The sequence below is a fragment of the Musca domestica genome, unplaced genomic scaffold (assembly GCF_030504385.1).
Source record: "Musca domestica strain aabys unplaced genomic scaffold, Musca_domestica.polishedcontigs.V.1.1 48, whole genome shotgun sequence".
Taxonomy (NCBI): Eukaryota; Metazoa; Arthropoda; class Insecta; order Diptera; family Muscidae; genus Musca; species Musca domestica.
This window is the reverse complement of record NW_026712340.1, coordinates 4451180-4469248: the sequence shown is the minus strand read 5'-3', so window position 1 is coordinate 4469248 and position 18069 is coordinate 4451180. Positions and strand designations below refer to the sequence as shown.

The 18069-nt window shown below is 37.7% G+C and overlaps 1 protein-coding gene across 1 annotated transcript; it reads left to right on the top strand.

Moving 5' to 3' along the window:
• Positions 1-1103: 1103 nt before the first annotated feature.
• Positions 1104-17842, top strand: LOC101890648 (odorant receptor 2a-like). Its single transcript, XM_005180804.3, has 3 exons — positions 1104-1948; positions 17323-17683; positions 17755-17842. Exons 1-3 carry the CDS (start codon positions 1185-1187, stop codon positions 17809-17811), a joined length of 1182 nt encoding a protein of 393 aa, XP_005180861.1. The 5' UTR covers positions 1104-1184; the 3' UTR covers positions 17812-17842.
• Positions 17843-18069: the final 227 nt, after the last annotated feature.

Below are 18069 nucleotides of genomic sequence, written 5' to 3'. Positions count from 1 at the left end.
TTTCCGAATTTCATCAGAAGAATTATAAATTTTTTTTCAACATTTTTTCTAATAAATTCTTGCAACGGTATTTCCTTCACTGGTCATTTGGAATTACTTTTCTCTCTCTCTCTCTCTCTCTCTCTCTCCGTTTTATACTACCATCTTTCCTGTCGAACGGGAAAAAAGGAACAAAGTTCATTATTGTTGGTTCCTCCTCCCCGTCGCCATTGTTGTTTTCTTTTTTATTATTCTCCAATTACGATTTTATTTCGCCTCCGTTTAACTTAATTTTTATTGTTAATACCTTGAGATTTATTAGAAACAAATTATAGGATGGTTAAGCGTATCCAAATGCCTTGAATTCCTTTCCTTGTTATTGGGTAGAGTCAATATTCATTTGTTGTAAAGCCTTCTCCGGTTTGTAAGAAAAAGTTCAGCGTCGTTTTTTCATTATTGTTGGATTAAAGTGAAATATATTGCAGATGTTAATCAATATTTGCTGTTGTTGAAAAAAGGAAAAAAATAAGCGAAGAAAATGAGCTAAGCCCCAAAACGAAAGAAAGGGAACCGTTCCTTATGGGAATTTGTAACAAATGAAATTTTAGGTATGACTTCCAAAAATATTATTCCCAAAAGCATGTAATTACGTATTTTCTTTAAGTGAAAAAAAAATTAATTAGTAATTGTGAGAGATTATTATTTGGTGTGAGCGATATGTTTGGTATTACGGTATGTATGTAAAATGCGAAGAAGATATTTCAAATTGTCTTCGCTACTTTAAATTAGCTGCTATGTGAAAGGATTGTAGTGTAACAAAATTCATGTATGGCGTCTTGTTCTTGTAACACGTACCAACGCCCATTATTACCCAGCACCTTAATTAAAACCGTAACACCTTCAAAACAGGTACTCCCTCACTTCAGCAGAAGCGATAGCTAACCATGACGCGCCAGCTATAAAAACCCCTTTACAAAATTCATTCGGCCAGTCAGTCATTTTTCAATTTGCTACGACATTCGACAACTTTGACAGACGTAACTGAACGGCAACATCCTAAAACGAGTTACGTTCTCTCTGCCAAAACAAAATTATTTTCATCATCGACACTTCATCTGCCATCTTCCAAAGGAATTTCACGACACTTAGCCAGCCAGTCTGTTCACCCACCTAGCCAAGCAGACAGAGAGACAGGTCGTGTCAATATGCAATTGAGACAGCCCAAAGATGTGGGCCAACAATTAAACTCGGTCTATGGCCTAAAATATCTCTGGTGGAATTTCTCCATCATCGGCATACACCCGCCTGCCGGCGTAAGGACACATCCAGTCTGGCGCTTCTTGTACCTTGTGTATGCAGTGGTAATTAATTTCCTGGCCGGCTTCTGTCTGCCCGCCACCATGTTGGCCAATCTGATGTTGCTCAAATCATTGGAGGAAATCATTGGAAATTTGTCGTTGAGTATGACCATTGCCATATCGATGACCAAGGAATTGGCCATACTCTACTGTCGTGGTGGTCTCCTGAAGGCAAACCATTATTTGCGTTTGCTCGACGAACGTTGCAGTGCCCATCCCCGAGATCGCATGACTGTCATGGAAGCCGTCCGTATGTGTCATTGGTATTATACGGTGTATATATCGTTTTATGGCTTTTGTGCCATTGGTTTTGCCTACATCGGCTGGAGTAATCATACATTGGTGTACAGCGCCTGGTTTCCCAACATCTTTGCCAATGACCAAACCAATTATTTGGCTGCGTATATTTTCCAAAATTTAGCTCAAACTTTTACGGTATTTCAAAATGGCAACAATGACATGTATCCGCTGTGTTATATAACTTTAATGATTTATCATGTCCGGGCCTTGGCTGATAGGATTCAACGTGTTGGTGGCGATGCCGAAACGAGTGCTGAGGAGAATGTTCAAGAATTACGCAATTGTATTCAGGATCATAAAAATGTTCAGAGGTAAGGTTCTATAGCTAAAGCTTAACCTACACTTACATATTTAGAAAAAATCTATATTTTCTTCCTAACTCTAAAAAGGCTTTGTGACAAGTACTCTTCTAATGAAACCTTCTCAAAAATATAAAATGCGACGTTTCATTTCCTTGGCATATTCTAATTTGCCCTATCTAAACTTATCAATTTGATTTATTGGGCATCGATAGTTCTAGGTAAATTTGGAATTTATATATCCGTCGCATAATCTGCTTTCGGCGTTACATCCAAGGTTTGGGATTGAAAAGAAGACTCCACAAGACTCCGATTGATCGATAGATTTTAAAACAACTTTGTCTCCGGAGCTCAATTTGAATTTTTCAGATTTATTTGCGTATTTCTCTTTCGAGACGAACTTAATAATCTAACATTTGCCGAGAAAAGAAAGATCAGAGAGACACTAGCACGCGCCCACTACAATGCGATGCGTTTTACGGCGCACCTCAGAAATAAGCAACCCTCAGAAATATTTTGTGTGGAGGCCTTAGAAGACCTTTGGATATTTTAGGACATTAGATAATTAACAAGTAAAAAAGCAGCTAAGTTTGGCCGTACTTTTCATATCCTCCAACATTGGGAACTTGTAAAATTAAAAAAAAATCTTGTTGAAAAATACACTCAACTGTTATATGTAGGCTATACGATAGGTTGAAGGAAACCATACGGCCATCAAAAAGGACATTTGAAAGAATCCGGTAAATACTGTCGCTAAAAAAATCAAAATACCGAATATTGGGGAATACCATTTTATGGGGGTATGCGAAATCTTAAACCTATATATAAAATTATTTTCCCGGGGGTAAAGTACTCAGAAGGTACCCCTGGTGCGGATTTTCAGAAAATTCTGTACACAATTTTGGCTACAATCATCAATATCTATACCGAATATCTGAAAGTTACATTGGGATATAAGATATCATGGACCTTTATAGACAAATCTCTTCCAACGAGTAGTATACTTATAAAGAATTTTTTGTAAGAAGTTCACATAATTCATCGAAAATGTGGCTAAAATCATCAAAATAACTAATATCCAGAGCTATATCTAAATTTTAACCGATTCTCACCAATTTCAATAGGGTTCGTCCTTGATTTTTATATTTTTTTCAAATTTTTTGAACTTTTTTGGAGGAGGTACAAATACACTAGGACTCATATACACCATTTTGACAATTGTTGTAATAAACACAAAAATACAGGATGAGATAAAAAACTGCAACAAAGTCATCGCCATAATTATACCCTACACCACATGGTGGTAAGGGTATTATGTCTTTGTGCATTTATTTGTGACATGGAGCAGGAAGCGAGATAGACCCATAGTTACTTTTGAGGATCTCCACAGAATCACTTTCTGAGTTGATTTATGCATGTCACTCCGTCAGTCCGTCCGTCCGTCCGTCCGTCTGTCCATGTATTCTTCTGAACGAAATGGAGGTCGCATTTATTATCCGATTGAGATGAAATTTTGCAAACAACATTTGTTTGGCCCAAGGACGAACCCTATTGAAATTGGAGATAATCGGTAAAAAATTAGATATAGCCCCCATATATATCTTCGTCCGATTTGCTTTTTATTGTGCGCCAAACGTGTAATATCAGTCCGAATAGTATGGAATTTTGCACATACCAAACCAAATTAGGCCTGAAAATAAGTATGCCAAATTTGATCCAAATTGGTTTAGATATAGCTATAGCTCCCATATATATTGTTCATCCGATTTGTTATTGTGTCCTCCACAGCCGTAATATGCACTCTGTAACAACAATATTTGGAGAAATATATCAAATGCAGCTCAGAAATACATTTGCTAAATTTTATCGAGATCGGTTCAGATTTGGATATAGCTCCCATATATAACTTCGTCCGATTTACCTTTTATTGTGCACCAAACGTCTAATATTTGCCCAAATTGGATGAAATCTGGCACTTACGACCGAATTGAGCCTAGAAACTAGTATGTCAAATAGGTGAAGATCGGTTCAGTTATAGCTACAGCTCCCATATATACTATTCATCCGATTTGTCATATTTGTTACCCACAACCGTAATATGCACTCCATAACAATGATATTCACGGAAATATATCAAATACCGCTCAGAAATATCTTTTCCAAATTTTATCGAGATCGGTTCAGATTTGGATATAACTCCCATATATATCTTTATCTGATTTCAAATTAATTTTTCACCAAATAGGCAATACAAGCCCTAATTTAAAAGATACAAATGCTTCAGCATATTTAGTTCATTGAACTTTAAATTACAATTATAATCATAGCGTGTATGATTAAATTGTTCCATAAAATCTTTTAATTGTTATGTGAAGCTGTACTAAATTTGCATGGTGGTATGTTCGGCCCCGCCCGACTTTAGGACTTTCTTAACTAGTTTTTACATTTTTTTTATTAATTTTATTGAATGAAGGCAAAAAATGTCGGAAATAGCATCAAATTTTAGAATAAGTTTAGATTTGTTCGAATTGGTCTCCTCTGGCACGAAATATGGTCTTCAAACAGCCAATTTAACAATCACACGCTGCCCGAATGTTGCTCTGCGGTATTGTGGCCCATTCCTGGCGAAGCGCTTCCTTGAGGTGATCGACACTTTATTTTTTTAGTGACAACCTTGCTTTCCAAAATACTCCAGACACATTAGTTCAACGGATTGGTATCCGGAGATTTTGGTGGCCATTGTGCGCTGGAAATGAAGCGAGGAACCTCGTTTTGTAACCATTCTTGGGCTACGCGTGCTGAGTCCTGTTGGAATGTCCAAGGTCTGCGGCCAAAATGTTTGCGTGCCCAAGGCATTAATACACCCTCCAGAATATTTTCGCGATAATATTCGGCATTTATTCTGATGCCACGGTCGATTAATAAGAGCGGAGAGCGACCATCGATTGTTATGGCGGCCCACACCATCAACATGGCTGGTGCTTGAGCTCTGGTGGCCAACCGAAGGTGCACATTTTCAGCTGACCTCTTTGGCAAGTAATTACGATCATTTTGTTTGTTTACAAACTGCTGGACAACGAATGTTTTCTCATCGGAGAAAACTAAATTGGGCAGTTCACCATTTTCGGCCAAACGAAGCAACTCTTTAGCTCTTTTGAGTCTATTTTCTTTACGTTGCGGCGAAAGTTCTTGCACTTTATGGAATTTCAATGGCTTTACCCCTAGCTCATGTTTCATTATTTGTCGAATTGAATATTGCGATATGTTCAGCTCACAGCCATTTTTTGGCTATTGCGACGCGGGTTTCGATCGAGTCACTTCTTTACTATTCGAGCCATTTCTGCTGATGTTGCTGTTTTTTCTGTACACTTCCTTGACGTTGAGCTACGCTACCAGTATCACGGTAACGAGCGATCACATTTAAATGCTGGAGTGCTCTAACGATATCCACTTGTGGTTTTCTAGCCAAATATAAAGAAATCTCAATATCACACTTGAATTCCATCACGAATATCTTTTTTTCTGAAAAATTCTCACCAAAATGTTTTTGTACGCTTGTAAAAATATAATATAATGAGCTGTCACTGGAATAATTTTAACTGCTGTCGGACGAGTGGCAGTCTGAAGTTGGTTGCATTTTTGTTCACCTCATCAAAGTAAAATTTAGTACTTTTGAGGATTTTTATCCTTTGTGATAGAGATAGCAGAAGAAGTTAAGCGATTCCATCCATCATTAAAGCTGATTCAAATATTAGGATGAAATTTTTAAACTAATATGTTGTTGGAAAAATCTGAGCTGATGTGACGGATGTCAAAAAAAGAGGCCCGATGTTACGCACCTTCAATCACGGATGGACGGGCACATAGCCGAAATTTTCTAAAACGGATTTCGTCCAAAGAAATCCAGGGCTCTTATCCATAGTTACGATGAAAACAATTTTGGCTGAATGTTTAAATGTTTTATTTGTAAAATAGCTAAAAGTATAAAGAACGAAGAAAAATCCTAAAAATAACTTCCTTGGAGTCCGCTCCTGTTATGAGATTTTCCAAAAAGATCCTCCTACCATGGGATGTACGCTCTGAAACCACAACCGGGTCCGTATCATATTAAATCACATTCTCGAGCTTGAACAAAATAACATCCTTGGAGTCCACTCCTGTTATGAAATTTTCCAAAAAGATCCTCCTAACTTGGGATGTACGCTCTCAAACCACAACCTTAGCTTAAACAATTCAAATCAGGATCTCCAGCCAATTGAATTAGCAACAAGTGTCTGAATTATTCCAAATTATCAGCGTAAATTCATCGCAAAGATATTTCGTTTTAAACTTTTTCCAACTTTAAGACTTCAGCCAACTTTTCTAATTTGGCACCCAAAACTAGTGGAACCGAACCAATTAACAGTCCACCAAACAATTATCAAGCACAATCTTCATTAAGCCTCCCAGCTATCATTCCAAACCAAACAACATTCACAAGAATGCAATTGAAACAGCCCAAAATTGTGGACGAACAATTACCGCATTCAAAAACAACGACAACAGCAGCAACATCACCAGCACCACCACCACCAGAAATGGCATGGAACATCTAAGGGATTGCTTTTCTCCATGGTCTGAAACAAATCACGAATCGCAACTTGTTTTCTGCTCAATGTCATGACAATTAATTTTTGGGAAAGTTTACGTTGTTGGATGTGATCTCTTGGGGTGGTGAGGTGAGGGGAGGAGTGGAGTGGAGGTGAATGGGATATTGGTATGCGGCCAGGATAAGGCAAGAAATCAACGACAAATCTTGTGTCGAACATTGGTCCGGACATTGTGAACATTTGGTTCTGGTGCATTATGCGGGAACAACAGAGAGTAGCAGCAGCATCATCAGCAGCAACTACAAGTTTGAAAGTCAATGAATATTCGAAACAATACAAGTGGGAACACACACAACATCCTTGGCATCACCAACGTGGTGGGGGTTGATGGCCGTGAAGTTTGGCGTTGCTACGCGTATAATGGGAAGGATTTGGAGATTTCATACATCGCATAAAACAAAAAACTTACCAAAAAATTGAATTGAGAATCTTTTTTTTATTTTCTTTGGTAAAATTGAGTTAAATATTGGTTACGCTCCTTGTTGGCTATCATAATCCTCGGCTTACTCCATCCACGAAAAAAATAAGACCGCTCTTATCCCATGTCTAAATATTTCAATAATCAAATATTTAAATTTTATCACTCTCTCATTAGAATGCAAATCACATGGCCAACCGACCTCTTAACTTCTCAATTTCTGTTGTCTTTCATTGGATTTTTTCTTTCTCCTGCTCCGTCGCAATGGAACTCTGCAACTTCCACTTATATTTTGTTAGTTTTGGGGAATACCAACACATCAACGTCACGAGAGATAGATGCAAAGCATCGCTGGCCAAACTTTGATGGCTTGCCTCGAAAGCCAAAATCTATGGAAAGACAATGAGCCAACATCAACAACATCGATGGTTGCCATAGTCATCTTTGTGGACCAACGTAAGAAGCCATACCAAGCGGGTTGATTATGGCTGGTAATGCAGCCTCAAGAAAAACAATCAAACATAGATTTGGTTTGAGATATAGAGTTTATCGCAGCATCAGTCTTCTGGGTGTGTATGTCCCGGTTTAAGCCACATGCCAGTGGAAGAGTGCAACTTATGCTTAAATTAAGATAACACGTCTCCAGCAGCGGCAGCAGAGATTTAGAGAAAAATATTAAACTTTTAAGTTGCAATGCAAAGCGGAGAGATTGATAATTTTTGGGAAATAGGTATATGCTGAAGAAAACAATTGGTTTCATGAAAACATTATTTCAAGGCTGATATTAGAAAACATTTAAAAGTCCTGGAATAGTAAATCAGGAAGGAGAGGTCAAAATTCGGGTGGGACGATTTTATGACATCCTACACCACTATGTAGTAGAGCTACCCGTTACAAATAGACGTTTATATTGGGAATTATGGCGAAATGGATCGTACCAATTATGAACCTTTTTGAATGAGCCGTTATGATTGGGAATCAGAGGAAACCAATGTATGGGAGATATGTCCAACTCTGAACCGACTTCCACCAAATTGACAGAAGCATCTGTACCAAATAACATTGATATAGAGTGAATAATATGACTTGAAGAAGGATAATATTAACAGATAAACAAGTAAAAAAGCTGTAAGTTCGGCCGGGCCTAACTTTGAATAACCTCCAACATTCGGAACCAATTTCGCAATTAAAAAAAAATAAAATCCGTTAAAAATTCTTCTCAAATCATAAAAAGACCGAATATAGCCGTTATATTAGGGTCTATACGACGACGTGGACCTCCATTAGCAAGATTTGTCATAGGACATAACAATATTCAAATGCGAAAATGCAGCTGATGGCCGAAGATAGGGAGGTACCATTAAATGGGGCTATAGCAAAACGTGGCCCTGCACAGACAATTTTCTGTCATAGGCTGTAGTATTCATTACGAATTTCAAATACCAAATTTGAAACAATTCCAGTGAATAATGTTGCTTAAATCATCAAAATACCGAATATCGGAAGGTGCCGTTATATGGGGGCTATACGAAAACGTGGACCTTCATGGCTTATTTTCAGTTCCACAAGCCCAGCAGATATAATATACAGGGTGAGATGAAAAAACTGCAACCAATTTCAGGCTGTTGTCAGTTCTAAGCCACTCGTCCGACAGCTGCTAAAATGATTCCTGTGACAGCTCATTATATTGTTTACCAGCGTACAAAAGCATTTTAGTTAGAATTTTCCAGAAAATAAGTTATTCGTGATGGAATTCAAGCGTGATAGTTTGACTTCTTTATTTTTGGCTGGAATGGCTATCGTTAGAGCACTCCAGCATTTAAATGTGAATAAATGTTTTGTGTCTCGTACCATCGCTCGTTACCTTGATATTGGAAGTTTAGTCCGAAATCAAGGAAGTGGACGGAAGAAAACAGCAACATCTGCAGAAATGATTCGAAAAATAAAGAAGCGACTTGATCAAAGTGGCCGAAAAATGGCTCGTGAGCTGAACATATCGGAGTATTCCCTTCGGCAAATATTAAAAAATGAGCTATTAAAATTCCAAAAAGTGCAAGAAAGAAAATAGACTCAAAAGAGCTAAAGAGTTGCTTCGCTTGGCCGAAAGTGGTGAACAGCCGAATTTGGTTTTCTCCGATGAGAAAACATTCGTTGTCCAGCAGTTTGTAAACAAAATAATTGATCGTATTAACTGACAAAGAGGTCAGCTTAAAATGTGCACCTTCGGTTGGCCACCAGAACTCAAGCGACGGCCATAGTGATGGATGTGGGCCGCCATAACAGCCGATGGTCGCTCTCTGCTTGTATTAATAGACCGTGGCATAAGAATAAATGCCGAATATTATCGCGAAAATATTCTGGAAGGTGTATTAAAGCCTTGTACACGCAAACATTTTGGCAGCAGACTTTGGACATTCCAACAGGACTCAGCACCATCGCACTCAGTATGCGCCACCCAAGAATGGTTACAAAATGAGGTTCCTCGCTTCATTTCCAGCGCACAATGGCCACCAAAATCTCCGGATACCAATCTGTTGGACTATTGAGTCTGAAGTATTTTGGAAAACAAGGTTGGCACTAAAAAATACCAAAGTGTCGAACACCTCAAGCAAGCGCTTCGCCGGGAACGGGCCAAAATACCGCAAAGCAACATGCGGGCAGCGTTTGACGGTTTCATTGGCTGTTTGAAGGCCAAAATTCGTGCCAGAGGTGACCAATTCGAACAAATCTAATCAGAAGTGTTCTTTTCGCTGTAACATTCACCATTTAATGGAGATTTTCATTGTGGTACATGAAAGTTATTGCCTATTTAACCCCACCTCCCTGCAAAATTTCGTGAGGTTCGGGCCATAATTGCTATCCGTAGCGTGATTACAATTCAATATGGACAGATGAACTGATATTTGATATTTGAATCGATTCAGCTCCGCGAGATAGGAAGGTCCATATGTAACACCCTATGTCTTGGACCAATTTTTCGAGATGTTACATAATTTTTAGGCTAAGCAAACTTATAGCACCCCCATTACGTAGAGTTACATCTCAACCTTATGGCTAAAACAAATTGATATTTTCTTCAGTTTCATTGTGTCTCGCCTCTACATAATATTGCACGTATGGAAAGATAAACTTCCATACCTCATCAAACCTCTTCTCTAACAAACAAACCAAACTTTCTTGGTTTATGGTATGTTTAACAAGCGGGCAAAATTTTTGCAGGACACAAAATTTTGCATTGAAAAAAAATCCTTCATCATAGCTGAATTCAGTTGCGATTCAAGTACGGCGAAGGCTAAGCTATGCTATCATGACACCAAGTGCATCTACAAACATACATCCATGCATACATACAAACAAAGTTTGGTTAAACGAATGAGTCAAGGAATAAGTGGATGCATCTCGTTTGGTTGACTGACTGCCTGACTGACTTGGTTGCTTGCGTGAGGAACCATCATGTTTTTATGCATGGCTTTTGGTATTCCGAAAAATATTTTCCCAGAATAGAAAGTAGAATTGGCAGCCGGTTAACTGGATGGCGGTGGTGCGATCCTTTCGACCAAATGGCAGCTACTTAGCATAACATCAGCATTTAAAGCAGGTGCCACACATATATACCAGCTATTGAATGGCTTTTAACAGCTCTTTCGAATACACTTTTAATCCTTTATTTTATACACAGAGGATAATGTGAAGAGGTTGTATTTTTCTTTTTTCTCGCTCACAACTTTTGCTTCGTTTTCGGGCCATCTACGGGTTGTAGCTTTAGGAAAAAGGGAAAGGGAGAGAGAGGTATAGTGTGTGAGAGTTTTCGTGTGATTATACCAACTTTAAATAACAAAGTTTAAAATAACACACAAAAAAAAACATTTTGAAATCTGTAAAAAGTTTTTTTTTAACTAAAGAAAGTTTTGCAAAATTTTCTGGCAAAAAATAAAGATAGCAGTAAAAATATAAAATACATTAAAACCATTAAGTAGGACAATTCCAAAACTATTTTAGACTGCCGTAAATTGTGCACGTGTTTGGGAAGGAATTAAAAAAAAATAAAAAAGGAAAGCTCAAAAGTCGGGCGGGGCCGACTATATGATACCCTACACCACTATGCATATTTAGTAGAGCTCTCGTAAAAAGGTTTATACAGGGCATTTCAGAGCTCTATGAGATATTTGGTACAAAATCAAAATCTATCTTATTCTATCGTGCATTTTACGAACTATAGCTATCTCTGAACCGGGTTTCTCCAAATTTTACGTATTAGCTTCTAGACTGAATTCGGTCTTATGTACGAAAATTCATGCCATTTGGGCTGATATTGACCTTTTAGTGCACATTTAACCCGAAATCGGATGAAGATATATATGGGAGCTATATCCAAATCTGAACCGATTTCGATAAAATTTAAAACAGCTATTCCTGTGCTCCATCTAATACCTGGTACCAAATATCACGGTTGTGGAGTGCATAGTAGGAATGTGAGGGACTTAAAGATCAAATCGGATGAAACATATATATGGTTGCTATATTTATATCTGAACCGATTTTCTCCAAATTTGATATGCTTGCTTCTAGGCCGAACTCGGTTGGGTGTGCCAAAATTCAGGTAATTTGGACTGATAGTGGACATTTGGTGCACATTTAACCCGAAATCGAATGAAGATATATATGGCAGCTATATCCAAATTTGATCCGATTCTCACCAATTTCAATAGGGTTCGTCCTTGGGCCAAAAAAATATTGTTTGGAAAATTTCATCTCAATCGGGTAATAAATGCGACCTGCATTTTGTTCACAAGAATACATGGACAGACGGACGGACGGACGGACGGACAGACGGACTGACATGCATAAATCGACTCAGAGAGTGATTCTATGAAGGTTCTCAAAAGTAACTATGGGTCTATCTCGTTTCCTTCTCCATGTTACAAACAAATGCACAAAGACATAATACCCTTGCCACTATGTGGTGTAGGGTATAAAAAGTTGAGAGAAGGAGGACAAAAGTCTTTCCTTTGACCGATATGTTAAAATGATAAAATAAAGATATAAATATTTATTCAAAGTGAATGTGCCATAGGTCGCTTGAGAGTTGAATTTGAATACTTTCGCTGAAACATTTAAGACAATCTGATAATTCAATATTTTATTATTATTTGAACGCTATTCTTTCTTGTCATAGGATGTTGTTATATGTTGATACCTTAAAAATACCCACCACCGTAGTATGGAGGGTATATTAAGTTTGCCATTCCGTTTGTAACACCTCGAAATAAAAATTTATTACATTTTTTTTTAAATTTATTGAATGAAAGCAAAAAATGCCGGAAATAGCATCAAATTTTAGAATAAGTATAGATTTGTTCGAATTGGTCACCTTTGGTACGAATTATGGCCTTCAAATGGTTAATAAAATCGTCACACTCTGCCCGAATATTGATCTGAGGTGATCGACATCTTAATATTTGTTAGTGCCAACCTTGCTTTCCAAAATACTCCAGACACAATGGTTCAACGAATTGGTATCCGGAGATTTTTGATGGGCATTTTGCACTGGAAATGAAGCGAAGAACCTCATTTTGTAACCATTCTTGGTTGGCGCGTACTGAGTGCGATGGTTTTGAGTCCTGTTGGAATGTCCAAGGTCTGCGGCCCCACATAGTATATATGTTCTTGATCAGAATAAAGTTCTATGTCGATTTAGCGATGCCCGTCCGACTTTCCGTCTGTCGAAATAACTAGAGCTTCCGAAGGAAAAGAATTAATTTCGGATCAAAGATTAAAGTTAGGATCAAATTTTATTCAAATGTATATTATGTCTGCAGGACTTTTGGCATTAAAAATGGGTCACGTTAATCCACGTTTTGGTTTAACTCCAATATAATGGTACCCCCCTATTTTCGGTATTTTGGTGATTTAAGCCACATTATTCACCGGATTTGTTTCAAATTTCGTACTTGAAGTTCGAAATGGATACTACAGCCTATGACAGAAAATTGTCTGTGCAGGTCCACGTCTTCGTATAGCCCCCATATAACGGTACCTCCCAATATTCGGTATTTTGATTATTTTAGCGACATTGTTAGCCGGAATTGTTTCAAATTTGGTATATGAAGTTTGAAATGGATACTACAGCCTAAGACAGAAAACTGGTCCACGTCTTCGTATAGCCCCCATATAACGGTACCTCCCTATATTCGGTATTTTGATGATTTTAGCGTCATTATTCACCGGAATTGTTTCAAATTACGTATTTAGAGTTCGTAATGGGACCGGTTACATCTGTGACAGAAAATTGGGTATGCAGGTCCAGATCTTCGTGTAAGCCCCACATACCAGTATCACCCTATATTCAGTATTTTGACGAGTTTAGGTACAATACCTACCGAAATTGTTTGAGACGCGTATTTGAAGTTCGTAATAAATGCTACAGCCTATGGCAGTTATGATGAGTTTTGCTACATTATTCACCGTTTATTTCAAGTTTCGAATTTGAATATGGTAATGACTTATGGCAAATACCTATATAGGTCCACGTCGTATAGACACCAATATAACGGCTATATTCGGTATTTTTAAAATGTTAACATTTTTTTAAGGATTTTATTTCCAAATTCATTCCAAATGGTGGAGGGTATTCAAAGTTCGGCCCGGCTGAACTTACTGCTTTTTAGCTTGTTTGATTTTAGCTACATTATTTACCGGAATTGTTTTAAATTTGGTATTTGAAGTTCGTAATGGATACTACAGCCTATGACAAAAATTGTCTGTGCAGTTCCACGCCTTCGTATAACCCCCCATAACGGCACCTCACGATATTCGATATTTTGATGATTTTAGCGACATTATTCACCGGAATTGTTTCAAATTTGGTATTTGAAGTTCGTAATGGGTACTACGGGCTATGGCAGAAAATTGTCTGTGCAAGTTCACGTTTTGGTATAGCCCCCCATATGATACCTCCCTAAATTCGGTATTTCGATGATCTTAGCTACATTATTCACCGAAGTTTTATACCCTCAGCCATATGGCTATAGAAGGTATATATTATTTGATACGGTCAAAACGTACCTCATTGAAATAACGGTTTTAGACCCTAGCTCGATCTAGCGATGTCCGTCCGTCCTCCGTCTGTCTGTCTGGCTTGTGCGCACTATAACTCTCGAAGGGAGTATCCTATTTGATTCAAACGAGGTACATCGTAATATTATTGTCAAACTTAGATCGAGTTTGGAAATGGGCAATATCGGTCCACTCCTTCGGGTACCTCCCACACAAAATGTAAACATTTTCAAGGAAATTAATTTATTGTAGAGAAGGAGAAAGGATAATACGATTTTTCTCAAACTTTGCATATCCCAAAATTTGCATCACTGATAGATCAGGTGTGAAAATGGACTATATCGGTCCACTCCATCAAGTACCTCCCCCACAGAGGGTCAAAATTTAGAATAATTATTACTCTTATAAAATGTCTTAGAATTACATACAAAACAATATTTTTACTTTCCCGGATCTGGCGGGAAGAAGAAATATATCGGTCCACTTCTTCTGGTACCTCCCCCACAAAGGGTTAAAATTTTGTATATTCAGGAAGTTCATAAAACGAGAAAATAACGACTCCATTCAGACGTACATCTCCATATTTCCATTAACACAAGATCTGTTATAACCAGTAAGGAAAGCTCAAAAGTCGGGCGGGGCCGACTATATGATACCCTACACCACTATGCATATTTAGTAGAGCTCTCGTAAAAAGGTTTATACAGTGCATTTCAGAGCTCTATGAGATATTTGGTACAAAATCAAAATCTATCTAATTCTATAGCTATCTCTGAACCGGGGTTCTCCAAATTTTACGTATTAGCTTCTAGACTGAATTCGGCCTTATGTACGAAAATTCAGGTGATTTGGGCTGATATTGACCATTTAGTGCACATTTAACCCTAAATCGGATGAAGATATATATGGGAGCTATATTCAAATCTGAACCGATTTCGATAAAATTTAAAACAGCTATTCCTGTGCTCCATCTAATACCTGGTACCAAATATCACGGTTGTGGAGTGAATATTACGAATGTATGGGACTAAAACACTAAATCGGATGAAACATATATATGGTTGCTATATCTATATCTGAACCGATTTTCACTAAATTTGATATACTTGCTTTTAGGCTGAATTTGGTCCGATGTACTAAAATTCAGTCCATTTGGACTTATATCGGCCATTTGGTGCCCAATTAACCCGAAATCGTATGAAGATATATATGGGAGCTATATCCAAATCTGAACCGATTTCGATAAAATTACAAACAGCTATTTCTGGGCTGTATCTTATATCTGGTACCAAATATCATTCTTGTGGAGTGCATATTACGAATGTGAGAGGCTTAAACACCAAATCGGATAAAACATATATATGGGAGCTATAGCTGTTCCTGAACCGATTTTCTCCAAATTTGTTGTATTTGCTTTAAGGCTAATCTCGGTCACATGTGCCAAAATTCGGGCCATTTGGGCTGATATTGGCCATTTGGTGCCCAATTAACCCGAAATCGGATGAAGATATATATGGGAGCTATATCCAAATCTGAACCGATTTCGATAAAATTACAAACAGCTATTTCTGGGCTGTATCTTATATCTGGTACCAAATATCATTCTTGTGGAGTGCATATTACGAATGTGAGAGGCTTAAACACCAAATCGGATAAAACATATATGGGAGCTATAGCTGTTCCTGAACCGATTTTCTCCAAATTTGTTGTATTTGCTTTAAGGCTAATCTCGGTCACATGTGCCAAAATTCGGGCCATTTGGGCTGATATTGGCCATTTGGTGGTCAATTAACCCGAAATCGGATGAAGATATATATGGAAGCTATATCCAAACCTGAACCGATTTCGATAAAATTTAAAACAGCTATTTCTGTGCTCCATCTAATACCTGGTACCAAATATCACGGTTGTGGAGTGCATAGTAGGAATGTGAGGGACTTCAAGATCAAATCGGATGAAAGATATATATGGGAGCTGTAGCTATATCTGAACCGATTTTCTCCAAATTTGATATACTTGCTTCTAGGCCGAACTCGGTTGGGTGTGCCAAAATTCAGGTAATTTGGACTGATAGTGGACATTTGGTGCACATTTAACCCGAAATCGGATGAATATATATATGGGAGCTATATCTAAATTTGATCCGATTCTCACCAATTTCAATAGGGTTCGTCCTTGGGCCAAAAAAATATTGTTTGGAAAATTTCATCTCAATCGGATAATAAATGCGACCTGCATTTTGTTCACAAGAATACATGGACAGACGGACGGACGGACGGACGGACGGACGGACATGCATAAATCGACTCAGAAAGTGATTCTATGAAGGTTCTCAAAAGTAACTATGGGTCTAACTCGTTTCCTTCTCCATGTTACAAACAAATGCACAAAGACATAATACCCTTACCACTATGTGGTGTAGGGTATAAAGATGGTAAAGATCGCACCATTTCTTCTGGTACCTCCCCCACATAGGGTTCAAGATTTTGAAAAACCAGACTCTCAAAGGAAGCGAAATAAGCATCCAAGTCCATCCATCTATCTCCTCAAATTTCCCGAACACAAACCCACATATACATCTGCAAACGCCTTGCGGTACCTCATCCACAAAGGGTCAGAATTTTCAATACTTATATCTGTCATAACTTGCGAAACAATTCGGCGATTCTGTATCTAAATAATTCTCTTAGCCAGAAATTTGCTATGAATATGTGATTTATCTTGATTGATTTATGATTTTTCATAAAATTGGATATAAATGTTCTATCCTGTATTAGAAAAAGTATGAAAATATGTAATTTCTCTTCCAAATTTTCCAAAAATTTTCACATATCTCGTATAAAGTACAGGAAGTAGTCGATATAGTCAGCAACTAATTGGACAATATTGGCCAACTACATCCGAAGCTCCCCCATTAAGAGTGAAGAGTTTGAAGAATCATAACTCAAGGCTGGGGGGTATAAATCTGTCGTCGAAACCGACTGATACTAGTTTTCTTGTTTTTCAAGTTTCGCATTTGAATATTGTAATGGCTTATAACAAAAGTTGCCTATGCAGGTCCACGTCGTCGTATGGAACCTAATATAACGGCAACATTAACAGATTTTATTTATTTATTTTTTTTTTTTTTTTTTTTGAAAATTGCCAAATTTGTTCCAAATGGTGGGAGGTATTCAAAGTTCGGCCGGGCCGAACTTACAACTTTTTTTTGGTGACTCGTTTTCTCAAAAATCCTGTATCCTTACCTTCTCCCCTATTTCTAGCTATTTTGAATGCATTCAACCGGCCATATCGTCGACAATGTTTCAACAGTTATGGGTCGCTGCCTTTACGCTCTGCCTGACGGCCATCAATTTAATGGCCTTCGAACGAACATTTGCTGAGAAAATATTTTCCGTTGTCTATTTAGGTGTTATTGTCATTCAAATTTTTCCCGCCTGCTTGTGTGTGAATTTTATGATGTCGGAAACTTCAAATCTCACAACGGCCATGTACAAATGCAACTGGATTGAGCAGAATCGTAATTTTCGTCGAATGTTGATCATTTTTATGCAGCGTTCGCAAAAGGTCAATGTCATCTATGCGGGCGGTTTGGCACCGGTTACATTGCAAACGTTTGTAGCGGTGAGTGGGATTATTTTCAAATTTAAATTGAGGTATTTCTAATTTTTTTTTGTTTTCTTAATTGATTTCAGATAATAAAGTTCTCCTTCTCGATGTATACCATATTGAGCCAAATGAAAATTCAGTAATTTAATTACGATGTGTATAATTGTGTGCTTTTGTCAATAAAGAATTTTAAGAAAATGTGAAACAATTGAACAATTCTGTTAAAGGGAACAAGCTTGTCAATCACGCCATTTGGGGAAATATATGATGGTCATATGGGTAAGAAGTAAAAACGGCATCAAATTCGATCTGTTCGAACTTATTATGCCTTCCTTCATGAGTCAAACCAGTAAGAAAAGGTAAAACAAGTAAAAAAGCTGTAAGCTCGGCCGGGCCGAACT

Excerpts from the sequence above, each read along its gene's own strand:
- LOC101890648 (XM_005180804.3), top strand. The coding sequence starts at position 1,185 with ATGCAATTGAGACAGCCCAAAGATGTGGGCCAACAATTAAACTCGGTC. Across the intron at positions 1,949-17,322 it reads GATCATAAAAATGTTCAGAG|CTATTTTGAATGCATTCAAC; the intron begins GTAAGGTTCTAT and ends CCCTATTTCTAG. Across the intron at positions 17,684-17,754 it reads CATTGCAAACGTTTGTAGCG|ATAATAAAGTTCTCCTTCTC; the intron begins GTGAGTGGGATT and ends AATTGATTTCAG.